The 27097-nt window shown below is 41.6% G+C and overlaps 1 protein-coding gene and 1 long non-coding RNA gene across 2 annotated transcripts; one reads left to right on the top strand and one right to left on the bottom strand.

Annotated features, from left to right (window-relative positions):
* Window positions 1-2178: 2178 nt before the first annotated feature.
* On the top strand, window positions 2179-26922 carry LOC117528699 (myosin-10-like). Its single transcript, XM_034191339.1, has 3 exons — window positions 2179-2374; window positions 4691-5068; window positions 26656-26922. The coding sequence occupies exons 2-3, from the start codon at window positions 4724-4726 to the stop codon at window positions 26920-26922; spliced, it is 612 nt and encodes a 203-aa protein (XP_034047230.1). The 5' UTR covers window positions 2179-2374; window positions 4691-4723.
* LOC117528472 lies at window positions 14398-16498 on the bottom strand. The gene is made up of 3 exons (XR_004565775.1): window positions 16487-16498; window positions 15813-15814; window positions 14398-14563 (listed from the first exon to the last, which is right to left on the bottom strand). It is a non-coding gene; the product is annotated as an uncharacterized LOC117528472 (long non-coding RNA).
* Window positions 26923-27097: the final 175 nt, after the last annotated feature.

The following is a 27097-nucleotide window of genomic DNA, read 5'->3' as shown; positions in this document are numbered from 1 at the left end:
GTCTTCTAGTTATCAGCTGGAAACCAAAAAGTAATGAGAAATTGTCCATAGCAAATATAACCAATGTTCTGTGAAAATTATCTGAAAAAGAATCCAGAAACTGAAAAAATCGTGGAGGGGGAACCTGACATCATCACAAAAAAACTTTGATTCAAGTGCATGAACAAAATATATACTGACATTTGCTCACATCTAATTTAGCTCACAAAAGGCCACTTTTAACGGGACTTGGACCTTGAAAAATTTTTTTTTTCTGTCATTTAGTTCATTTGTTTTGTGGTGCAATCTGGTCTCTTTTTTTCAGTGTGCCTACTTATTTATAAGCCTATAGTTACATTAGTGACTGAAGTGATCTCAAGCTTTTGATTTCATTTATTTATTTTAACCTGCATTTCCAAAAGTCGAGGAACTCTTGTGTGTGTAACCATATGATTGTGTACTTGATATCTTAAAACTTTGCAGGCCAGCAGGAGTCACTGTGCATATGGTAGTCGGTAAACCTCACTCCCCAACACCAAAAGACACTCTGTCCACAGATGCCAGAGCCCACGGGTTTTGGCATCCTGGTCAGAGCACTCGCTTCCCATCACAGTGATCGTGAGTTTGCATCCTGAGCACGGTACCACGGAGGGTGTAACACACAACACAGAGGTTTGTCATGGTGAAACTACACAGTCACCTCACGAAGACCTTGGATAAGTTTGAAGGGTGTGTTTTGGTTTTAACTGTGGCCAGCAAAGGTACGGTCCCTGAAACCTTGTGTGCATGATACCTTCACAAAGTTTTCATCTATCAAGGTGAAACAGTACACTAGGTTACCTCACTGAAACCCTGGGACAAATGTGACGTTGAGCAAACATTGTAGCCAGCAGGGTGCCAAGTCTCTGAAACTTTGTGTATGTAATATCTTCACAAAGCCCTAGTATATCAATGTCAAATAGGGTACACAAAGTTACCTCGCTAAAACTTGACAAATTTGACATTGGGCAAGTTTTGATTAATTGTAGCTATCAGGGGTGTGTGTCGCCACCTTTGTGTATGCTGTATCTTGATTAAAAACTTAGTGTATAATGTTGAAACTTGGCACATAAGGTCAGCTCAACAAAATGTCAGGCTAGTTTGATGTTGGATCTATTTGGAGTCTCTGAAACAGAACACCACCAAGAGGACTAAATGGATTATGAGGAAAAGTGTACTCTATGTACTTTTTGGGCTACAGTATCCTCACAGCGGCCATACACGCTCTGCATTTTGCAGTGCGGCCTGAAGACTGGAGGAAAAAAAAATGAGGACTCAGGTTGCACCCCGATAACACTGTTTGATGGTTGCTAGTGCAGGCTAACACGTTAGAGGGCCCAACTTTTTGTGAAATGACATAGTGCTTTTCACAACAGAATTAAAGGAAGCATGAGAAGCAAAAACTCACCGGTCATCTGGGATCAGGTCGCGGGGGAGAAGCAAAAACATGAGGTGAAATTAAATTGTGACTGGTGACAGCACAATGCAATCTGCAACATCACCACTAGATGGCACTAAATCAGACACACTTGCTTTAGACTTGGTCTGTTCCACAAACCTTTAACAGTCCATGTGCAGATCCAACCCCCCAAACACACTTTTCTCAGCAGTATGAAATGCATATTTTTGTGTATTATTATTTGTTTGAAATACTGCAGGGAGCTTAATTTAATAAAACGCACATATGGTCAAAGGGGAGGGGTGACTGCAGGTGAGCAGTAGAGGTGGACGGATCGATCCTAATATCGATATCGATACCAATGCTGGTATTGATATTGAACAATCCTCGTGTAAAAAGATCAATATTCAAGCTTTTTTTCTGTCCCGCACGCACTGACTGCTGCGCATGCAGATTCATCAAAGTCTACTCCAGGGGTAGGCAACCTGTTCCAGAAAGAGCCATGAGGGTGCAGGTTTTCTTTGCAGCCACTGACTCCACCAGGTGATTTCACTGATTAACTGATTCCATCTGGTCAAAGTCGTGTTTTGCGCAGTGCAGACTTAAATAAAACAGATTCGAACCAGTTATAATGTGCAGGCAGTTTGAAAAAGTGCTTATTCATTAATCCAAACACACTGTGAGGAGTCAGAATCGCACGTCACTCGCGTTTTTTTTCTGCAGATTCGTCCTCCCACATAGAGCTGTATCGATCCGGGTGCTCGCTTTCCACGCGTGCACAGCCGGCGGTGGGCGGGGCCAGCAGCGGTCCGGTCAGCTCCGTTTAGGAGGCAGCAGCACTGCGCCTTGTGGTGCACAACCCAAATCCATGCACGATCGTCCGCTGCGTAAAGAAGAGTCAGCTCAGGGGGAGATCGGACTGCTCGGTGACCAGGAGCGGATTACTAACTACACCAGGTGAGTTTAGACGCCGCGGGAACCAAACACTCTTCAATCCGGTTCAGTGAACCCCTCCACGGGACTGAGGAGCTCGGTGTGTTCACGGACGCGGGTTTATTCGTGTGGAAAATGCGGATAACACTGGAGTTTTCTTCCATCTCTGGAATCGGTTGTTTTTGGGGTCCTGCCAGTGCGCAGTCATCGTGGCCGCGTGAAGCTCCATCCGTGGGCTGTGGACGAGAACAAGGAGACACTTCACATCATTCACGTCCCTGTTTGGTCCCATTAATCTGTCAGTGAGACTATCAGGCCTACACTGAAGTCTGTTGCAACAATTTTTCTGCAACTTAACCCCTTCTTTACTGTGGTTTACTTCTTCACGCTGTTGTGTTTGCGGTCTCACTGTGCAGGGCCGTAGACACGGGGTGGGGAGAGGGTACCCACCGGCCCCCAACTAGTCAAACTCATGAAAAAAAAAATCCATGACAAGCAAAGCTCTTCATCATTTCACACACAGTGCAGCAACGTTGAAAGTTAAAGATTCTTAAATGAAACCGTAATAATACCACACTCATTTTGCACTCATCATAAGATTAGGATATAGTGCCCTCTAAAAGTATTGGAACACTTGGTATTTCACATATTATATGTTCAATGTCACTGACAATAAGTGAAGCTCTTCACTATCTTGAATAATTGTTACAGAACCTACCATTGGTTAGTGGCTTTTTACAACACTGTTGTCCGGTTTGTGGCTTCGTCTACCATGGGCAGATTTTTTTGGTGCCATTTCTGGTTTGTGGTTTTGTCTACCATTGGCAGAGTTTTTTTTTTTTTTTTTACCATTTCCAATTTGTGGCTTCATCTACCATCAGTTTGTGGCTTTTTACAACAATGTTGTCCAGTTTGTGGCTTCATTTACCATGGGCAGAGTTTTTTTTTTTTTTTTTTGCCATTTCCAGTTTGTAGCTTTGTCTATCATGGGCAGAGGTTGTTTTTTTTTGTTGTTGTTGTTTGTTTGTTTGTTTTTGTGGCTTTGTCTACCATGGGCAGAGTTTTTTTTTTTTTTTGCCATTTCCAATTTGTGGCTTCATCTACCATCAGTTTGTGGCTTTTTACAACAATGTTGTCCGGTTTGTGGCTTTGTCTACCATGGGCAGAGTTTTTTTTTTTTTGCCATTTCTGGTTTGTGGCTTCGTTTACCATCAGTTTGTGGCTTTTTACGACTGTGGCTTTTTCTCCTATGGGCAGATTTTTTTTTTTTTGTGCCATTTCCAGATTTTGTACCATTTCCAGCTTGTGCCTTTTTGTGCCGTTTCTGGATTGTTTTGTGCCATTTCCAGTTTGTGCCTTTGTCTACCATAAGAGAGAGCTTTGCAGCGCTTCGCTCATATAAATAACTTTTTAAGCTGTGGCATTAATGATGACAAAGTTGTAAGCTTTCTCTCTGAAGCCGGTATCACACTAGATGAACCTGAAATAATTGTTACATCCTCTGCTATATATTAATATAATAACGTGCTTTTGGAGGGTGGTATGCATTTTCAAGAGGCCCGACGTCCACGCCCAGTCGCCCAAAATGACAGCTATTCGCCCGAGTTAGACAAGGGCGAATAGCTGTCATTTTGGGCGACGGAGGGACTCAGAAAAATGCATACCGCACGACAACAGCATGTTATTTGATTCTGGACAATATATTAACTTGGGTGTTTTCTTAAGCAACATATTCAATAATATAGCAAAACCTGAAGTTTTAGTATGTTGTAAACACAGATGTTCCCAAAGACGTGTAGCATGTCAGGATCGGATGATAATCAAGATTTACATAATTAAACAAAATTATATTCAATGTACACTTTATTCACAGCACATAAAGTATTACACAAGAACTATGAAGAAATTAAAAAAAAAAAAAGTTGAGTATTTTAATCTTATTTACTCTGGATGACCTCCTGCTCCTCCATCTCCTTGAGGTGATTCCTGTTGATAGTCACACTGTGTGTAAATTTTGATTATTGGAGTAGTGTATGAACTCCAACAGGAACAAATGTATGATTTTTAGGGTTTGCAAATGTTTCATTGTTTATTCATGACTTAAATTTATTGAAAGCTGGTTGGCCTGCTAATGGTTTTCAGAGTTAGCTCAAAAGCTAATCTGCCAATGAAAGTGTTAGCTTCATTAATTAGCCCACCACAGGTCACATGGGGGTCACATGAAATCAAATAAACAAAAAAATGGTTTAAAACAGATTGTGATTTTGTGCTGTAATTCAAGCTGCTTAACAACAGGAAGTTCTTCCTGGTGTTTGCTGATCTTTACATCGTCTGTTCCAGGCTGCCACGTTGCTCTGGTAACCACCAGGTAGGATGTCTCATCGGAACGGGCAAGAGGACCCAGAGCGGTACCTGTTCGTGGACCGGGCCGTTGTTTATAATCCCGCCACACAGGCTGACTGGACGGCCAAGAAGCTGGTGTGGGTCCCTTCAGAGCGCCATGGCTTTGAGGCCGCCGGCATCCGGGAGGAACGTGGTGAGGAGGTACTGGTGGAATTGGCAGAGAATGGCAAGAAGGTGGCGATCAACAAGGATGACATTCAGAAAATGAACCCGCCCAAGTTTAGCAAGGTGGAGGACATGGCCGAGCTCACCTGCCTGAACGAGGCGTCCGTGCTGCACAACCTGAAGGACCGCTACTATTCCGGACTCATATATGTGAGTGACTTGGATGCTGCAGGGATTTTTGTGTGCATTAAACACTGTCTTTCCCACATTAAGGTTTTTTTCTTTGTATATCAAGGTCATTGTTGTGATAATATCAGCGTATTGATTTGTATGTTATTTTTACATTGGAGAAACGGTTCCCCCGCTGGCACGGTTGAGCTGTGTTCCCTTTGTTACGGTTAAGTCTTTTGTGTGGGTCTCTCCATTATTGTATGTTTGTGAGCTCAAATTTGTTGAATGTTGACTGCACAAAGGTGTTGACTTTAGCATGCACAGCCAGTCAGCGTAGTGTAGCCCTGCTTGGAATTGAAGTCGCTACCGCTAACTTCTAACAGCGCCATACTTTAACCTATAGTCTTTCCTGTGGACATTTATTTTAATTAAGCGTGTTCAGTCCTCTGTGTGCGTGGCTAGAATGTCAATAAATATGCACAAAAAATGCATCTACCTTGCCATTGCTTTGTGTTTGTGTATTATGTTGGCTAAGTGTAGAGTAGCATGATGACTGTTCATAATGGAGGAGAGGATAATACTAATATGTAAGATTTCCCACAATTGTACATCTACCATTTCAATTAGATTTCGTCTCAAGATCAAAGCAAAAGTGTGTGGTTTGTTACGAAAAACTCTGAAGTCCAAAATAAGTGCATTAATGTAAGAACACCAGAGTCAGGTGTGCTCGCAATTAAATAATTTTTTTATGCTGTGATCCTCCAATTACATTGAGTTACAAAAAATTAAATAAACAAAAAACTGGTTTCAGATAAACAAAAAATTATTTTCTTGTGAGAACTGGCTAATTTATTTCATTAGCTCGAGAGGGGAAAGGCCAATTTCAAGAGATAACGATTTAAGTTATCAAAATTACTTTTGTTTTCTCAAAATCCCGATATTATGATGGAGAGCTTGAAAATAATCATGTGATCACATCTGATGTCAGTGTGCAGGATCTGTAACTGAACAGTAAATCTGAAATGTCGTGTTATAGTAGCCAAAAATGTGAGGTTTCCAAATAAGAGGCAATAAAGTTATGTTTTCACGATAGTTAAATAAGTTATCACAAGAAAACAAGCCACATTATCTTGAGCTCACAAAATATTAACTTGTGGTCTTGAGACAATAGAATTAAAAAAAAAAAAAAAAAAAAAAAAAAAGACAGCTGCTTTCAACTTCTGTACTGCCAGTACGGCTAATGCTAGCAATGTTTAGCAATGGGTGCAAAGTAGACCAAAGTATACTACCACCAAGAGTTCTGGGGTGGTTTTTGCAAGACTGCAGTAATCTGAACACAGGTATAACATGCGCTTTGTGAGAGCTCTCTAGTTTAGTCTTTGTTTTAGAATGTTTTAAGCACACAGTATGACAAAATGCTCTGTGCAGTTTTTTTTAGCAATTACCAGGCTTTGTCCTCAGCTGGATCCTTACTGTTTGATCTCTTTGGGTGATCTAATTTTACCTCCCCTATGGCTCATGTCTCACCTTAGGCTGCTTCTGTAAACATTGGCAACTTCCGTTTGTTTGTTTGTTTTGGTCCACTTGCACATGGATCTCATTTGATCACAGCAATAACTTATGGACCCCTCACAGATGCTGCACTGTGTCAGACTAAGTATGTTTGGATGAAGGTGTAGAGGAATCTTAGTGCAGTAAGCAGGGGTGCAGCCAGGTATTTATTACAGGGGGAACTGGTAGATGTCAACATCATGGTATTTTGAGCATTTCACAACACATTAATTTTTTCCCCAGAAGCAGTTGTTTCATTTAATGCAGTGTGTCCAAAGACATTCCAGAAAGGGCCAAGAGGGTGCAGGTTTTCTTTGCAGCCACATTAACATCACTTTGAGCAGGTGGGATCAGTTCATCAGTGAAATCACCTGCTGAAGTCAGTGGCTGCAAAGAGAACCTGCACCCTCTTGGCCCTTTCTGGAATGTCTTCTTACACCACCGATTTAATGTTTTGAAAAGGAGGATCACTTTCTGAAGCACTTGTTTTATTTAGTTTTGACTGATTTCAGTTTCATTTAGCTTCAAGTATTCAAGATAACATTGGGCCAAATCCAGCATTCCCAATTTTTTTTTTTAACTCCACCCAGGGGTGCCAAAAGGGGAGAATAAGGAGAAGGATTCTAGGGGCCCATGACTGACAGGGGCCCAGAGAGGCCCCTAATACAATTGTAATATTGACTAAATAAAATGAGGGGGTGGCCCAGGAAGATTTCTTTTTTTGGGGCCCAATTCCCTGGCGGTGCCCCTGCTTCCACCAGTGAAGTTGGGTGGAGGTTATGTTTTCACCCCTGTTTGTTTGTTTGTGAACAGCCTGTAACCCACAATTTTTCATTTATCATTATGAAATTTTATAGAGGATTCATATCCTGGTTGACAAGAACGGATTAAATTTTCAAGGTCATAGTCAAAGGTAAAAGTCAGGAAAAATCTTGGTAATTTGGAAAAATCCCTATCCTTTAAAAATTCATAACTCTGTCAAGAAAGATTGTATTTCTTCCATATTTGAGAGCATTATGTAGGATGGTATCCTTTAACGACTGACAAAGGTTGATCCAGATCTGATCTGGATTGTGCATTTTGTGGACATTTGAATTTGAATTTGAACATTGAAGTGCCTCAATCACTCTCATTTGTGATAATGAGGTGCAAACTGTCACTCTCAATGAATAGACGATTTTTGAGCCGCATCTGATCCGTATTGCGGATTTAACAGATTTTATTTTACCATTGAAAAGCCCTTTTGGGTTATGGTTTGCATTATATTTTAACTTATGAAAAGCCACTTCTAACAAGACTTTGACCTTGAACATTTTTTCCACAGTAAATATTTGTGGAATTTGAAACTAATTTTGGTGGAGGTTTGTGTGAATTACACCATCCATTTTATATATATAAAATGTATGTTTAAATTGGTGTAATTCTTTTTTCTTATCAGTGTTTTTTAGGGTTATTCTGAAAGCTTCTGAAGTACCTTTTGTGGATAGTACATATTGTGTTCATGCAAACACTGTACATATTATATATTTGTCTCTTATCATAATATTATGGTCCCATAATCCAGTATTGCTGGAGCAACTCTGTGATGTTCCACTTGTGACCCATTTAGTGACATGTATGCCTGGAATAGAATGTGGGACTACATTTACCTGAGAGACTCTGTTGGAGGAGGAAAAATGGTCAGGGAAATTGTTGCACTTTACAGCTGTATAGTCTGGTCCATATGTATTTGGACAGCAAAATAGTTTTTGTAATTTTGCCTCTTTACACGAACCCAGTGGAGATGAAATAGTCGAGACGTGCTTGTAGTGAAAACCTTCACATTTATTGAAGACCTTTAAAAACAGTATCACGTAAACCATTTAGCAATTACAGCCATTTTATTCAAATCCCTCTATTTTCACATGCCAATAGGTGCATAATATACATGGCAAAAGTAACTGAACAAACTAAATACAACCCCAGTTCCAATGAAGTTGGGATGTTGTGTAAAGTGTAAATAAAAACAGAATACAATGATTGATTTGATTTGATAATTTATTTACTGTGCAAATCCTCTTCAACCTATAGTCAACTGAATACACCATAAAGACAAGATATTTAATGTTCCAACTGATAAACTTTATTGTTTTTGTTCAAATATTTGCTCATTTTGAAATGGATGCCTGCAACATGTTCCAAAAAAGCTGGGACAGTGGTATGTTTACCACTGTGTTACATCACCTTTCCTTCTAACAACACTCAATAAGTGTTTGGGAACTGAGGACACTAATTGTTAAAGCTTTGAAGATGTAATTCTTTCTTGCTTAATGTACAACTTCAGTTGTTCAACAGTCCGGGGTCTCCGTTGTCATATTTTGCCCTTCATAATACGCAACACATTTTCAATGGGCGACAGGTCTGGACTGCAGGCAGGCCAGTCTAGTACCCGCACTCTTTTACTACAAAGCTACGCTGTTGTAACGTGTGCAGAATGTGGCTTGGCATTGTCTTGCTGAAATAAGAAGGGACGTCCCTGAAAAAGACGTTGCTTGGATGGCAGCATGTGTTGCACCAAAACCTGTATGTACCTTTCAGCATTGATGGTGCATCACAGATGTGTAAGTTGCCCATGCCATGGACAACTAACACCCCCCCCATACCATCACAGATTCTGGCTTTTGAACTTTGCGCTGATAACAATCTGGATGGTCTTTTTCCTCTTTTGTCCGGAGGACACAATGTCCATGATTTCCAAAAACAATTTGAAATGTGGACTCATCAGACCACAGTACACTTTTCCATTTTGCGTCTGTCCATTTCAAATGAGCTCGGGCCCAGAGAAGGCGGAGGTGTTTCTGGATGTTGTTGCTGTATGGCTTTCGCTTTGCATGGTAGAGTTTTAACTTGCACTTGTAGATGTAGCGACGAACTGTGTTAACTGACAATGGTTTTCTGAAGTGTTCCTGAGCTCACGTGGTAAGATCCTTTACACAGTGATGTCGGTTTTTAATCCAGTGCTGCCTGAGGGATCAAAGGTCATGGACATTCAATGTTGGTTTTCGGCCTTGATGCTTACGTGTAGGAATTTCTCCAGATTCTCTGAATCTTCAGATTATATTATGGACTTTAGCTGATGGAATCCCTAAATTCCTTGCAGTTGAATGTTGAGAAACATTGTTCTTAAACTTTTGGTCTATTTTTTTCACGCAGCTGTTCACAAAGTGGTGATCCACGCCCCATCTTTACTTGTGAACGGCTGAGACTTTTAGGGATGCTCCTTTTATACCCAATCATGACACAATTAGTGTCCTCAGTTCCCAAATGCTTATTGAGTGTTGTTAGAAGGAAAGGTGATGTAACTCAGTGGTAAACATACCACCGTCCCAGCTTTTTTGAAATGTGTTGCAAGCATCCATTTCAAAATGAGCAAATATTTGCACAAAAACAATAAAGTTTATCAGTTTCAACATTAAATATCTTGTCTTTGTGGTGTATTTAATCAAATATAGGTTGAAGAGGATTTGCAAATCACTGTATTCTGTTTTTATTTACATTTTACACAACGTCCCAGCTTCATTGGAATTGGGGTTGTACTTTCTGGAAATATGATAGAATAAAAAATCACATTTAGGGCCTAGAACTGCCTTTGACAAGAAGATGGCTCAACAAGAATCCACATAACATCTGGCTTTTCTCCACATGGAGAATTGTTAGACATGTTAAAAGGCTCCAACCTCCATTTCTTCTGTTTGATACGCCGGGGCCACAGCCAGGGACAGACACAGACTGCAGCGCATTATGGCCTCTGCTGAGAAGGTGATCGGCTGTAGCCTTCCGTCTCTCCACGACCTGCACGTCTCCAGGACTCTGGGCCGAGCAGGTCGGATCACAGCTGACCCTTCTCACCCAGCACACGGTCTGTTCAAACCACTCCCCTCGGGCAGGAGGCTACGGTCCATCCGGACCAGAACCTCCCGCCATAAGAACAGTTTCTTCCCCTCTGCCGTTAGACTCATGAACTCCTCATAACTCAGTCACCTTAAGCTTAACTCTGTCACTTTATCATTTTATCACGGGTCACTTTAGACAGTGTACTTTGGTTTTTAATTGCACTCCTCCCACTGCACTGTTTTTTCTGTTTCTCTGTTTTTCTGTTGCACACAGCCTTTCATATTTCATATTTCTTTTTTTTATCTTATATTTTATCTTATTTTGACACATATGTTATATTTTATCTTAGCATTTTATCTCTTCTTAATGTTGCACCATTGTACCGAAGCAAATTCCTAGTCTGTGAATCCTGTTCACTGGCAATGGCAATAAACTTCTTCTGATTCTGATTCTGATTGATGTGGAGGATGAGGGTGGGAGGTTTGAGGAGGAGTGGACAATGAGAGAAGCTTTGTTTACTTTCTGAAATGTAGTGGTAGAAAGCTCATTGACTCATTAATTCAGCCCCTTTTACTAACTTTAAACACTATGGCAAATCTGTCTGGAGTAGGCAAAGCTGAGTTACCATGCAAGCAGGAGATTTGTGAGGGAAGACACCCATGACAACTGCGACTCACTGCTTCTCTGGTTCTCTGCTTCACTGCTTTTCAGAAGCGGCAGGACCTTAATTTCTTGATTAACCCCTCTGAAAGCCATTTAAAGATAATGATATCAATTTACGCAGATTAAACTCACTAACTGGGACTCTTGTCTTGTTGCGGGCAAGAAATGAGAATTATCCTCCGTTCTGTTCCTATTTTGTGAGACTAACTGTACAGCTCCAAACGATATGCGTCTCTCTGCCAAGTAAAGTTGGAAAGATAGATTCCGGTCAGAATGAATAACTTCAAAGCAAATCGCCATTTAAATCAAATGACACCTCTTTCTAAACTTTGTAATACAGACAACAAACTATAACCGACCAAAACCATTTATTTTTCCTCCCAAAATGAGACGTCCTCCATTCTTTATGCATTACATTGATCTAGACGTGCAGCACAGCCGGCTGCAAGACCGCAGCGCAGAGGCTATGGAGTTAAATTTGTCTCATGTGAAAGGAAATGCTTTTGATAAAAACTACAGATTTTGTTTATTTCTATTTATGTCCAGAGATCTAGGATCCATCATGTACAGATTTCATTTATGTTCAGAGATCAAGAATCCAGTGACCATGTGCAGATCTTATTTATTTTTATTTATGTCCAGAGATCAAGGATCCAGTGACAAATTTAATTTTTACTTTAAGAATCAATAAAATGTTGTTGACATAGAAAACCTGTAAAGCCTACTTTTAATACAAAGAAAATTGTTAAGAGGTATTGATAACAGAATCGACAAAGAATCGGATCGATAAGCAGAATCGATAATGGCATTGATATCGATAAAAGCTTATCAATACACATCCCTACATATAGATGAGATTGAAAGGATGTAGTAGTGCTTTCATTCATTGCACACCTCATCTGAATATTACTTGAGGTAATCTCCATTACAAAACAGACAGACACAAGGACAAAGAAAAAAATGTCAGGCTGTGAGAAATTTCTCCTGAGATCAAACTGAACAATGATGAATATTTACTTTCAGCAGTGGCACACAGGGCCGTATATAGGAATGTGAAAAGGGGGGTTCAAATCCTTGAGTTAGGGGTCCAGTGGGCCGCAGGGCCCCCGGTGGGGTCGAGGGGCAACGCCCTCGTGGGGGGCTCAGGGGTGCGAAGCCCCCCAAAGCAGAAGCTTTTTAATTTTGGCACACAGAGAGTACAAAAATTAAAGACCAGGGCTCAGAGGTCCCTGCTGCTGGCCTGGAGACACTGACAGCAAGAAGAGTTCTTCTGCCTGATGCACCATGGCAGACATTGTGATATACCAGTTAAGTAGACATTGTCCAAACCTAAAGCAAACTATATTTTCTGCTTCTTATTGAGCCAAGTCTTTGTTGAAGGTTGTGTACTTCGAAAAGTATTTTAATTATGTAATTACCAAATATACAGTGTGGTTCTCATCAGGAAACCCTCAAAAATGTGGTGCACATTGTTTTTGTAAATATGATTTATGATTTCCAGCCCCTAGAAGTGTATCATTTGACTTTTTCCTATGTTCTATGATAACAATAACCTAAACAATTTCTAAATACATTAAGACAATAAATTAACATTAAAAATGTACTTAATTAATAGGAAATGAAAGAAATGAGTTCTTCTAAAAACTGTTTAGGTTTAAGGTTCTAAAAACATTCTGGACTCACACGTTATTGCAATTCATTGTAGAAACTTTGCAGAATTTATTACCACCCTTGAAAAATTTCAGCTACTTATTTTATAAGCACTACCCAATCTAGAGCCCGTGGATCCCCACGGGCAATGCGCTAGTTCTTTATTTATTTAGAACAGTCAGCAAATTTGACATTTATTTACTGGTGATACACACTTTAAATATGAAACTGTAGATTCCAGTGTGTTCTGATAATATTGGCAGATCTCGCCATTGATTTGAGTTGATCCTTGAAGATACTGCAGCCATGAGCCTTGTTTCTGGTCATCCACTTAAACATTTAGGTTGCAGCAGCGTTGTCGGGCCTTTGCTCAGTGTGATTTGTTTATCCTGTGCTTCTGCTTTCGTGTGAGGCCAGTCAGCCTGTTCTGATTCATGCAGCAGCTTGTTATCTGTTCAGCAGCGAGTTGCAGGCTGACCACAGCGCTCTGCACGCAGCTCTGCCACACCAGCAGGGCTACAAGCAGGCCTTTGTGTTGTTAGATAAGCCTCAGCTGTCAGAAATCCTCAGCATTCTTCCAGGGCAAAACAGACTGCCCGTCCATCCGTCTGTCTGTCTCCTGCCGCCCACTTCAGCTCTGCTCCGTGTCCATCCTGTCTTCACTAGATCAGAACTCGTTCCCACACTCCCACTTCTAGTTTCTTCTTCTCCAGCTCACTGGACCAAAATTAAAAGCTCAGCAATTATTTCCTGCACATCTGTGTGGTTCACGTCTGATTTTCCTCACGTCTGTTTTTTCTTTTTAAATTAATACTTAATTGACAATTCATCCTCATTTGTGCTTCCTTTCGGTCACAAGCGATTTTATTAACTGAAAGTAATTGCATGTAGGTATTTATTGAGAATAAATACCTACATGCATCCAGGGGCGAATATGGATTTTTTTTAATGAAATAATTATAACAAATCGTATGTGTGGTTGAAGGGTTGTAATATGGATTATGGTTTCTGACACGCTCCGGGCACTGGATGGAAACGTGGAGTGGATTTTAAGCTACTCAGGCCTATTCAAATCTTGAATAGGCTTGAATCTTGGCTTGAATCTTGAATCTTCGACTGAACTGGGTTGCTTGACGTGGTCAGGCAACCCAGTTCAGCAACCCAGTTCAGTCGAAGATTCAAGATTCAAGCTTCTCTACTATGGAAACCACCTGGACAACTGAGAGCCTACACAGAAACATTGTCCTCGAAATCCTTGTTGATTAACGATCTAATTATGGATCATCACTCTGACATGATTGGGTTATGTGAAACCTGGCTCAAACCCACAGCTGTTCCTCTGAATGAGGCCTGCCCACCGGCGTATACATTTAGTCTCGTGGTGCGAAGCAAGGCGGGGGCGTTGCTTTTATTTATAAATCTTGGTTTACCTTATTGACTGTTGGGGGTCATAATATAATTCATTTGAGCATCTGACCTCTGCTCTGTCAGGGTCAGAAGGATGGAAATCCATCATGTTATTTTGTCACTGTTTATAGGCCACCTGGCCCATATTCTGAATTCTTAGATGAATTTGGTGCATTCATCTCTAGCCTGTCAGCTAGTGTGGACAACATTTGATTATTGGTGACTTTAACATTCATATAAATAAGCCCTCTCATTTGCAAATCATTTATGGAATTTGTGGATGCATTAGGATTCCAGCAGTGCATACAGGACTCGACGCACAATAGTGGAAATACCTTTGATTTGGTTCTCGCACGTGGCCTTGCTGTCACGAACATTGACATTTTGCCTCTTGTCTCTGTGGTCTCTGACCACTCATTTATTCGGTTTACATTTACGTTGCCACGTTTAGTGGCGCGAAAGCCTTGTCTACTTCTGCGGCGATGCATTAATCCCTCAACTCTGACTGAACTCAAAGCTAGACTGCCTGAAATTTTGGCTTCAGGGTTAGAGAATGTTTAATCAGTAGATAGTCTTGCGGATGGCTTGAATTCAGCGCTCAAGGCTACACTGGATAAGTTTGCACCTCCTCTTTTAAAGCCACGCCTTCCCAAGGCATAGTCGCCTTGGTTCACTGGTTACTTGCGTGACCTTAGGCAGAAGGCTAGAGGTTTGGAACGGAAATGGTGTAGTTCCAAATTAGAGGTGGTCCACCTTGCATGGTGTGATGCTATCTTAGATTATAAGCATGCACTCCTGGCTACAAAGCGGGCCTGTCATTCTGATTAATCAATAAAAACAAGCATAACTCAAAGTTTTTGTTTGAAACTGTAGCTTTTCTCATTCATGGACGGCCACCAATCTCCCTTTTCAGCACAGGACTTCTGGACTATTTTGAGAAGAAAATTGAGGATATTAGGTTGAGCACATCTCAGCATGCCTCGGTCCAACCACCGCATACTGCTATGGAGGTGGATGGTCCCACTGAGGTGTTACCCAGATTTACAGATTTTGATTGTATCTCGCTAGGCACACTGACAAAGCTTCTGATGTCTACCAAAAGCACAGTCTGCTTATTTGATCCCATACCAACAAACTGGTTAAGGACCTGTGGCCCATTCTTGGGCCAACTGTGCTGGAAATTATGAATCTTTCATTAACATCTGCTCTGTTCCTAAATGTTTCAAGCCTGCAGTGATTAAACCATTGCTTAAGAAATCCAATCTCAACCCTAGTGTATTGAAAAATGATAGCGATATCAAATCTATCATTTTGTTCTAAAATCCTGGAAAAAGTGGTTTCGCGACAGCTCGTGGACTACCTCACTGAGAATAATCTTTTTGAGCCATTGCAGTCTGCTTTTAGAAAATATCACTCTACAGAGACAGCACTTACTAAAGTTGTGAATAACCTTTTGCGAACAATGTACTCGGATACCACTACAGTCTTGGTGCTGTTGGATCTTAGTGCTGCGTTTGATACTGTGGATCATCATATTTTACTCGACAGGCTGGAGAATCATTTGGGATTACGGGAACTGCCCTTGCATGGTTGACGTCATACCTGTCCAGTCGTTCTTACTGTGTGTTGTGCATGGCACTTCTTCTGATCTTAGGGATATGAAGTTTGGGGTTCCGCAGGGATCTGTTTAGGACCCCTGCTTTTTCCCTTTATGTAGCACCCCTTGGGGATATACTGTGGTGTTTTGGGATTGCCTTTCATTGCTATGCTGATGACACCCAATTGTACATACCGATAACTGCTGTTAGTCTCATTCACATTAAAATCTTTGGAAGATTGCCTTGCACCAGTGAGAAATTGGATGTCTACTAACTTCCGATTTTACATTCTGATAAGACTGAAGTGATGGTTCATGGTCCAGCGAGGTATCAGCATCAATTTGATCAGCTAGCGCTTAATTTAGGTTCGTGTGTTATACATCATACGGATAAAGTGAGGAATCTTGGGGTAATTTTTGATCCTATGTTGTCTTTTGACCTCCACATTAGAGACATTACGAGGACTGCTTTCTTCCATTTGCGAAATATAGCAAAGATTCGTCCCATCCTGTCTATGGCTGATGCTGAGACTTTGATTCATGCATTTGTCTCTTCTGTATTGGACTATTGTAATGCTCTATTTTCTGGTTTACCGCAGTCCAGGATTAGGGGTCTTCAACTGGTTCAAAATGCTGCTGCCATACTTTTGACACAAAGCAGAAAATTCGACACCATTACACCCGTTTTGGCATCCCCTGGACTGGCTTCCAGTCACTGCAAGATCGGATTTTAAAGTACTGTTATTAGTTTATAAGATTGTTCATGGACTTGCACCTCCCTATCTGGTTGACCTGGTAAGCCCCTGTGTACCAGCTCGGGCCCTGTGTTCTTAGGGTGCAGGACTTTTATGTGTTCCCAGGGTGAATAAAAAGTCTGCCGGTCACAGAGCTTTCTCCTACCGTGCCCCAAGCTCTGTGGAATGATCTCCCAGCACACATACAGCAGTCGGATACTCAGAGACTTTTAAATCACGTTTGTGACTCATTGTTTTCCTTGTTTTATCATTAGTGTTATGTGTTTTTATTCTTGTATTCTTTTATGGTTTTGTCTTTTTATTGTGTTTTTAAATTTTTAACTCAGTTTTTTCTGTTTTCATTATGTTGCGTGAAGCGCCTTGAGACGATCTCATCGTGAATTTGGCTATATAAATTAATAAATTTGAAGTTGAAATTTGGTTATTATGGGTAAAGAGTCAGAAGCACTTTGGCAGTGGTACGCACTTTGCCAGTCCCTTTTTTGCCTAAGGTGCTTTTAAAACACTTCAGTTGTGTTTTAAGATGATTTAAAGCAGGTACATTGTTGGGAACTGGTTTTAAAACACAATAACATGGTGATAAAATGCTTTCACTCAATTTAATCTGCAGGTCACGGTAAGTCTGGGAGCATGCGCTGGTGCCATGCACTTTGTTCCGTGTCACAGCTTACACCATACTAAGGAACGTCTTGGACCCTGAATGGTAACCACACAGGCAGACAGTTGGTCATCTCCACCTCCTGAAAGTAACCATCTGTCTGCTGCAGCCAGGGGCAATATGGCCGTCCTCCTGGACTGAGGCACCCGTGTTGAGGCTCATGCCCACAGAAAGTGCTGCATGCCAAAACAGTACGAAAATGAGAAAAATATGCTTTTATCTTGCTTACAGATGGAAGGACAAAGTGTTTCCAAGTTTTTTCAGCTAATTTGATTGTGTTTGAATGTGTGACAGTCTGAATTAGACAAAGTTGGTTTGACAGCCAAACCAAATGAGGTGGTCATAGCAGATGGCTTCATTGAATCAGATCTGCTGGACGTTTCTTCCTACACTGAAAAAAGGAAACCTAATTAAAAGTGATTCAATTGGTAGCATCACTCCTCCATTTTCTTCCGCTTATACTACGTCGGGTCGCGGGGGGCAGCAGCTCAAGCAAAGCCGCCCAGACGTCCCGATCCACACCACCTCCCCCAGCTCCTCCGGCGGAACCCCGAGGCGTTCCCAAGCCAGCTGAGAGACGTAGTCCCTCCAGCATGATCTGGGTCTTCCCCGGGGCCTCCTCCGATGGGACGTGCTCGGAACACCTCTCCAGTGAGGCGACCAGGGGCATCCAGAAAAGATGCCCGAGCCACCTCAGCTGGCTCCGTTCGATGTGGAGGAGCAGCGGCTCACCTCCGAGCTCCTCTGAGTGACAGAGCTCCTCACCCTATCTCTAAGGGAGCGCCCAGCCACCCTGCGGAGGAAAACTCATCTCAGACGCTTGTACTTGCGATCTGTCTTTTGGTCATGAGCCAATCTCATGACCATAGGTGAGGGTCGGACCGTAGATCGATCGGTAAATCAAGCGCTTTGCCCCCCTGCTCAGCTCTCTCTTTACCAACAACGCATCACTGCTGCGCTGCACTGATCCGTCTATCGATCTCACGCTCCATCAGTCCCTCACTCATGACAAGACCGAGATACTTAAATCCTCACACTGAGGCATGGACACCCAACGACCTGAAGAGGGCACTTCACACTCGACTGCAAACCGCCCCCAGTGCACGCTGAAGGTCCTGATTTGATGAAGCTACAGGACCTCATCATCGCAAACAGCAGAGATGAGATCTGTGGTTCCCAAACCGGACCCCCTCTACACCCTGGCTGCGCCTAGAAATTCTGTCCATAAAGTTAATGAAAAGAACTGGTGACAAGGCGGCCCTGGCGGAGGCCAGCGTTGCACTGGAAACAGGTTTGACTTACTACCGGCAATGCGAACCAAGCTCCTGCTGCGGTCGTACAGGGACCGGATAGCCCTTAGAAACGGACCCGTACTCAGGAGCACCCCCCACAGAGCGTCTCGAGTGGACATGGTGAAATGCCTTCTCCAGATCCACAAAACACATGTGGACTGGTTGATAGCACCTCAAATGAATTAAGTTGTCCAAACTTAAGTTAACATATGACTTATATATTAATAATTAGTTTATTTGGATCAAAATAATTCATTGGAGTGTTAAAGCATTTCTTAGGTTGGTCCAACAATGTATTTATTTTTTTCCCATGTGTAATCAAAAATGCTAATTGAATTTTTCGTTACCACTTACCACTGTGCTTGCTCATAGGATTGGGAAAGTTATTGTCAAACTTAAGAACACAGCAGCTAACTTTGGAATAGGAAAATCTTTTGGGGACCACGTGTGTGTGTGTGTGTTAAACTAGGTCACATAAAAGAGGAATATATAATGGAAACTGATCATTCACCAATTAATCCATGGCTTTTGTTTTATTATTTCTGATCATATTTTGCAAATAATCAAATTGGTTTGATAATTTTAAACTTTATTATGAAACTGAACATCAAAGACGTTTTTGTTTATTTTTAATGAACTCTCATGGAATTACGAATTCACACTGTATAAATACATTTTATTAAACAACCTGGTTTCCATTTATTGATTTTATTTTCAGATATTTTATACACAAAACAGTTAGTTATACAAAATAATTCATAGATTATTTGCTCATGACAATATTAATTCATTCCAGCTTTTTGTCTAATCCTTTTTAAAAGTTTGCCTTTTGTCTCATACTATCGCCATGCATAGCATGGAGTGACATGTTTACTTAATGTTTTAAAACCATCTATTTTTGCTGTGAAGATAACAATTTCACTTCAGCTCACTTTATTTATACACTCTAAGAAATAAAATGTAGAATTTCATTGATAAAGTTAAGGTAACTTTTTCCACATACCTTTGTCAATTAAGTGCAAACAATATTGGGATTTAAGTAATGTTTCATTTGATTTAATTAATTTCAACTACAATATTGTTTTGCACTTAACTGACAAAGGTATGTGGAAAAAGTTACCTTAACTTTAATCAATTCAATTCAGTGTTTTATGCCTAAGAGTGTAGAGCTTCAAATCACCACCATATGTTGCCCCACAAGGGTAAGGTCAACAAGCAGGAATTTGTACAAACTGAAAAAGAGCTGATGGCATTGGTCTGAAGTATTCAGACAGCAGCACGCTAGGATCTGCTGTGCTCCTCCACATGGATCAGTGGCACTGAGGCTGGACTGTCCTCTCCAGCATGTCCACGTAGGCACACCGCCTGAGTGATCAGAGATGGCAGATGGGCTCGGCTGTTGTCTGCTGTCGCCTCTTGTTCAGCTGTTACTAGGCCACGGCATCCCCTTTCCTGGATCTGATTTCACAGTGGAAATATCACCTTCTCTTTCCTGGACGGGGCCAGGCAGAGTGGTCTGGCCAGCGGTGTTGAGTTTAGTCCTTTGGTCTGCTTGCTGGCTGCAGTTGGATTGTAGTGATGGACCAGTGTTTTATTTATTTTATTTTTAAATCAAATTAAAATAACTTTCAGACAGGCAGCAGGGCACAAAGTGTTTTTCAGCTAAAGACTTCATGACCTTTTTGAATGATTGCTCGGAAAATACAGGCTTTGACCAGGAATTTGAAATTCATCCTTAACTAGAATGGCACTTAAGACCCCCCTCTTCTGTCAAGGCTAGTCTTCTGCTCTTCTGTGATGTGCATTTCTAGTGCACTTTCATACCACACAGTAATTTAATTAAGATCACCTAATAAAAAAAGGGGGATCTTAAAGGTGTTGGTAAAGCTGCCACTGAATATGTCTTGGACTTTATATACATCAATTACAAAGGAATACAAACAGTATGACACTCTGTGGTAAATCTGCATGGAGCAGACAGTTCTCAAAAAATGAGTGACTGTGCAAGAAGGAGAAGAGTGAGGAAAGCCACCAAGACATCCAGACAACTCAGACGACCCTGAAGAGGTTATAGGCTTATGTGGCTGTGATTGGAGAAATTGTGCAGAGTGCAAATTTTGCATTTTGCATCATCATTAGCTTCATAGTGCAGTAGAGCGTAGAAGAATATTCTTCCACCAAAACAGATCACATCAAGGCTTGAATCTCAGATGTACCTTTTGGTAACTGGTAGCTGAACTTTCAGGTCTTCTTTTTAGGAAAATCTTCCTCTATACCACTTCATCATGCAAAGATCAGATTTCTGTCTTCACGTATCATCCTGTCTTTCCACCAGCTGTCCTGCTAACTTAGACTGAAGGTTTTTACAAACATCTCATAAACATTTAGCAGAAGGCTATTGATTAGAAATGTACAAGCTGAAATTGTTGCATCATTTCCCCTCTGAGAGAAAACTACATTGCACTTTGCACCTTTGGCTAAATAAAACATGCATTTGTGCCTCATTTCTTGAGGTGCTCTGAAGTGTGAGGCAGCAAATTCTTGCCCTCCTCAGCCGCAGCGTCCACACCGCCCAGATCAGCATTCCTATCTGCAGTCTCAGCAGCTGCATATCACAAAACCAAAGACCATAACGGACCCATATTTATAGGTTCCTGTTATCAGATATGGGAGAATTAATTTTTCATTGGCATTGAAAGGACAGTGTAGCATTAGAGTTCTGCCTTCCTATTATCTCCATCCTCAGGTCAGAAGTGAGCCGTTTGTTACACCTGGGCTTCTGTCTCCCTGCATCCTTCTTCAATGTTTTCTCTTGTTGTTATCCCCCGCTGGCCAAAGGCCTGAAAGGTGATTATTATGTCTGTCTTTCTGACAGACATAATCACCTTACCGGTGACACCTTAATGTAATATAATCACCTTACCTGAGCCCACCAAACCGGGAGACCCCGAGCCCTCCGGTTTGGTGGGTTCAGGGTCTCAAAACTGCTTTTTGCAGATGATGTGGTCCTTTTGGCTTCATCGGCCGGTGACCTCCAACACTCACTGGATCGGTTTGCAGCTGAGTGTGAAGCAGCTGGGATGAGGATCAGCACCTCTAAATCTGAGGCCATGGTTCTCAGCAGGAAACCCATGGATTGCCTACTCCGGGTAGGGAATGCGGTCTTGCCCCAAGTGAAAGAGTTCAAGTACCTCGGGGTCTTGTTCACGAGTGAGGGGACGATGGAGTATGAGAATGGCTGGAGAATTGGCGCAGTAGGGGCGGTATTGCATTCGCTTTACTGTACTGTTGTGATGAAAAGGGAACTGACACAAAAGGCGAAGCTCTCAATGTACTGGTCAATCTTCGTTCCTACTCTCACCTACGGTCATGAGGGTTGGATCATGACCGAAAGAACTAGATCGCGGGTACAAGCAGCCGAAATGGGCTTCCTCAGGAGGGTGGCTGTTGTCTCCTTTAGAGATAAGGTGAAATGTTCGGTCATTCGCAAGGAGCTTGGAGTAGTGCACTGCTCCTTCGTGTTAAAAGGAGCCAGCTGAGGTAGTTTGGGCATCTGGTAAGGATGCCTCCTGGGCGCCTCCCTAGGGAGGTGTTTCAGGCACGTCCATCTGGGAGGAGACCCCGGGGAAGACCCAGGACTACACTGAAAAAAGAGACTGTTTGAACCAACTTTAAAAAGTGTTACAATTTGTAAAAACCTGAATGAATTAAGTTGTTTGAATTTAAGTTTGTAAATTAGAGTTGATTTAACTTTCAAACTCAAGTTCAAACAACTTAATTCATTCAGGTTTTTACAAATTGTAACACTTTTTTAAGTTGTTTCAAACATTCTCTTTTTTCAGTGTAGGTGGAGAGATTATATTGCCACACTGGTCTGGGAACGCCTTGGGGTTCCCCAGTCAGAGGTGGTCAATGTGGTACAGGAAAGGGAAGTCTGGGGTCCCCTGCTGGAGCTGTTGCCCCCACAACCCGAACCCAGAAAGCGGTTGAAGATGAGTGATGAGTGTCTTTCTGTCTGTCCCTCCGTCCCGAAAAGGGGATAAGATGCTGTCTCGTGAGAGAACCCTCTGCTAGACTGTTGCAAGATACTCATGTGTCACCTTCAACGTGAGACTCCATCATCATATTATTTGAGTTGGGCCTACTTTACCAGAGTTATAGCCCTTGATAAGCAAATCTAGGCTCTATCAGTTTCATGAGTGGGTGCCTGCATTCTGAAATCAACTCTTCTCACACTTTCAGGCAGAATTTTGTAAAAATTGGTACAAGTCCTTCTTATACAATGGTAATACGTATATTATCATGTTGTTTAACTTAAGGTGCATCATAAACAATTCCTTTTCATTTATTTTTTCAGTGCAGTCTGAAACTCATCGCTAAAATTAGTTCATTTTACAGTTTTTGCTAGAAGTGCAAATAACTGATGTGAGTTGACAAAATAAATGTCATCAGACAGCTTGAAATGTTCGAATGTACCAAGGCAGCTTTTGCCAGCCGGGGATATTGTGCTCTCAGAGCACTCTTGGTTCTTGTGTCAAGACTATCAGTCTGTAATATGACTTACGGTCCAAAAACCACTCATGTCATGCCTCACTGGGCTGTGAAAGTGATTTTAATTTGGAGAATTATGACATAATATTTGATAGTTTGGTGTTATTGGTGTACCTGATAGCTGGTTTCCAGTTGTGATGTCATTGCCACATCAAGACAGCGTGAATCCCCGCTCTATTAACAGCATAGGGCTTTTATAGTAAAAATGTGTGAGTGGATGGGTAGATCCACTGCAAGGCAGCAACCAGGACCAAACTAGAGTCGGCTCATGTGGCTGCGCACCTGGAAAAAAAAATTTTTCTCAATAGAGATGATCATGTTCCACTGCTGATGAGGGATCTTGGAAAGCTCCACTTTAGGGTGGCCGTGCTTGCTGAGGTCCACAGACTTGAAAGTTGCCAGATCTTGGTATGTGGAAACATGTCCTTTTGGTCTTGTTGCTCCAGAGATCAAAGGAGTGGTCTTTGCTGTGGTGAATTGTCTTCTTTTGATAATGTAATGTCAATAAATATGTTATGAGACTCATATTTGCTCTATAGGTGTCTTGTCATGTCTGGTTTTGATGGATGACTCTGCTGTACTGTCCCAATGGTCCGGCTACTTTGAGTACATGCATGAGGCTGATCCTCCTGCTAAGATGTTGCAGATGTCCAGTGTCAGGGTTCTGGTTGAAGATCCTCCAGGTAGCTGCAAACCACCAAATCTCAGTGAGATAACAAAGGTGGTGAAACAGTTTGACGCAGATAAAAATGGAGAGTTTTGTGAGTTCTGAGCTTAACATCTTCAGATGGGTGGAGATGCTGTTCTCCTGATGATGCAAGCAGTTTTTGATGCCATTTGGGAGACTGGCATTATCTCAGCAGAGTGGAATAAAGGACATGCTGTTCCTCTCTGGAAAGGAAAGTGTGATCACCTGGATTGCAAGAACTACAGGGGTACTACACTGTTTTTTGTGCCTGGCAAAGTACTTAAAAGCATCATACTCAGTAGAATTCAATACAATGTGTTTGCTGCACAGCAACCACAGCAGTGTGGTTTTATGCCAAAGTTGTCAACCACTGAGCACATCATCAGACAGTGAGTACTTATTGAATGCCAGTGGGAATATCACCAGCATGTCTTTGTGGATGATATTCAATTTTACAAAGTGTTAGCTGATTTCTGGGAGATCCTGAATATTTGAGTAATCACCAGTAAGTTCCAAACATCATACTGTAGTTGACTTATACACAGGCACTGTGGGTAGAGTTCTGACTGGTTCCAGTTAATTCTGGGATTCATCAGAGATGTATTCTAGCTCCTAATTGTTCAGTCCTTGCATGGACTTGGTCTTGGGTAAATTTGTGGACTCCAGAGACTCTGTCGCCTTTGTCCATAAGCAAAGGTTCACTGACCTTGACTTGGTGGGTGATGTAGTGGTCTTTGTGGAATGAGTAAACATCCTGATTGCAGTACTTGAGAAGATGGAAGGCGAGTCAGTGTGTCTGGGTTTGTGATTGTCTTGGATCAAGGCTAACATCTTGGTTTTCATTGATTTCCTGGACTCAGCTATCAGAAGAGGATCTTTATGTAGCAAAAGTGTTGCACTAATCTCTGAATCTTATCTTGACATTTAACCAGTGATCTAACATGACAACAGGCTACCTTTGGAACCAGGTCCCTCTGAAGACTTCTTGGGTACTACTGGAATCACTTTCTGTCAAACAGAAGATGAGTTTGAGACACAAATCTAGTGTGCAATTTAGTGAAGCGCTGCACTTCATTGAATTCCACACATTCCACTGAATTCAATGAATATGGTCATAAATGTCATTTATAACCATATGGCCCTGTGGTTCACTTCTCTGAGCATGATCCAGCACGCAGTTGCCTCAGTGTTGAGGAACCCAGCATCTAGACATGTCCCAGGGGATGCCCACATATCACCTGGCTGCAACAGATTGATGGGTACAGTTGGGAGGTGTGGATGGACTGATCTGACTGAATGCTGACATGACCTCTCAAATCATTACATCACTGACTGATCACCTGTTTCAGCACTGCAATTATTGTCATTTTAAAGATGTCTTTTTATGTACATAAATTGACAATCAGTGAGAGTAATGTCAGACTGTAGTCAGAGTGCGCATACACTCACCAGCCACTTTATTGGGTACACCGGTTCAATTTCTTGGAAACACAAATACCTAATCAGCCAATCAGATTTGAGAAATTAGATGTGGTAAAAACGACTTTCTGAAGTTCAAACCGAACATCAGAATGGAGAAGAAAGGGCATTTAAGTGACTTTGAATGTGGCATGGCTGTTGGTGCCAGATGGGCTGGTCTGAGTATTTCAGAAACTGTTGATCTACTGGGATTTTCACTCACAACCATGTCTAGGGTTTACGGAGAATGGTCCAAAAAAGAGAAGATATCCAGTGAGTGGCTGTTGTGTGGAAGAAAATGCCTTGTTGATGTCAGAGGTCAGAGGAGAATGGGCAGACTGGTTGAATGGGCGACTGCGTGATGCTGTCATATCAATATGGACCAACATCTCTGAGGAATGTTTCCAAAACCTTGTGTGAATCTATGCCACGAAGAATTAAGGCAGTTGTGAAGGCAAAAGGGGGTCCAACCTGGTTCTAGCAAGGTGTATCTAATAAAGTTGCCGTGAGTGTATGCTAGTAATGAAGTGAGTACTGTTATGTATATTGGGGATGTAAAACCTGTGTCATCTCTGCAGAATGCACCTCTGCATCTTCCCACTAGGTCCTCTCAGCCATTCCTGGTATGTCTCCATACCACACATGGTGTCTCGGGAGAAACATTTTACATAATTACGCAACGCCACGAGTAAGAAGGTCAGGTATCCATTTGCAACAAATGTTGTATGTTTGTATGGTAAACAATTTATTAATCCTTCAGGATTAATAAAGAATCCCATAATTATGTAAAACCTTGGGTTCTTTATAATAATAAAGAACCCAATAATTATGTAAAACTGTTGGGGTTTTACATAATTATTGTATGGCCTTGCCTTACAATATAAAGCGCCTTGGGGCAACTGTTTGTTGTGATTTGGCGCTATATAAAAAAAAAATTGATTGATTGATTACATCCAACTGTGTTTTATAGGTATTTTGTAGTTCTCCTGCAGATTTGGACTCTTTAATTGAGTCTCCTGGAGCTCCTGCTGCTGTAGACAGGAGTCTGCTCAGTGTTTCATTTCATTGCTATTCCCTCAGCTCTGTCTGTCTGAGTCTTTATCGGTCTCTATTGCTGAGTCTTATCCTCACCATGATGATGTAAACTCCTAAAATGTTTCCAATGACCGGTCTTGCAACCGATCCAATGCAGACGACAGGCAGGGAGCTGTGAACTTGCAGGATTTATTTTTTACTGATATTTAACATATTCTGTTTTTAATGCTTCCTAAATCTACATGTATATGATTTAATGTCTTGTATCATAATTAGACACTAATGAACAGATGGTTATGAATGCAATATTCCATTTGTGCTAAGAAGGACCCCTAAATCCAGAACACTGGAGCTTTAAAAATTGGTCTTTTTTTTTTTTTACCAAACCCACCTCATTTTGCCAACTGCTGTGTTAAATTCCCGATGCTTCTCCGCTCTTTATTTGCAGACTATTCTGGCTTGTTCTGCGTGGTCATCAATCCGTACAAGAACCTGCCCATCTATTCAGAGAACATCATTGAGATGTACAGAGGGAAGAAGCGCCATGAGATGCCTCCACACATCTACGCCATCTCTGAGTCGGCGTACCGCTGTATGCTTCAAGGTACGACCAACGCTCCTTTCCCTCACGCTAGCACATCTTATTTTTTCTAAAGCTCCTTCCTCGTGTTTGTTTGCTTTTTCACCTTTTAATGAATATTGCTCCCATGTTTGAGTTTTACTGGGATGCTTTGGCTTTCAATTGTAGACTGAATTCTGGATTTTGGAGTTATTAGCTGTGATTGAGTTGGAATTAAGATGGATTAATTTGTGGGAGTGTAAATTGGTCTGTCCTGGCAGGACATATGGGCTCACCTTTGGCCAGTGGAGTTGTTTGCTGCATAGTCTAG

This window comes from Thalassophryne amazonica, chromosome 16 (assembly GCF_902500255.1).
Source record: "Thalassophryne amazonica chromosome 16, fThaAma1.1, whole genome shotgun sequence".
In the NCBI taxonomy this organism is placed as follows: Eukaryota; Metazoa; Chordata; class Actinopteri; order Batrachoidiformes; family Batrachoididae; genus Thalassophryne; species Thalassophryne amazonica.
Note: the sequence above shows the minus strand (reverse complement) of the source record. Positions and strands in the feature narration are given on the sequence as shown.

What these genes read in the sequence shown, in the direction of transcription:
- LOC117528699 (XM_034191339.1), top strand. Translation starts at nt 4,724, where the DNA reads ATGTCTCATCGGAACGGGCAAGAGGACCCAGAGCGGTACCTGTTCGTG. An exon ending in ACTATTCCGGACTCATATAT is followed by an intron (nt 5,069 to 26,655) that starts GTGAGTGACTTG and finishes CTTTATTTGCAG; the next exon opens with ACTATTCTGGCTTGTTCTGC.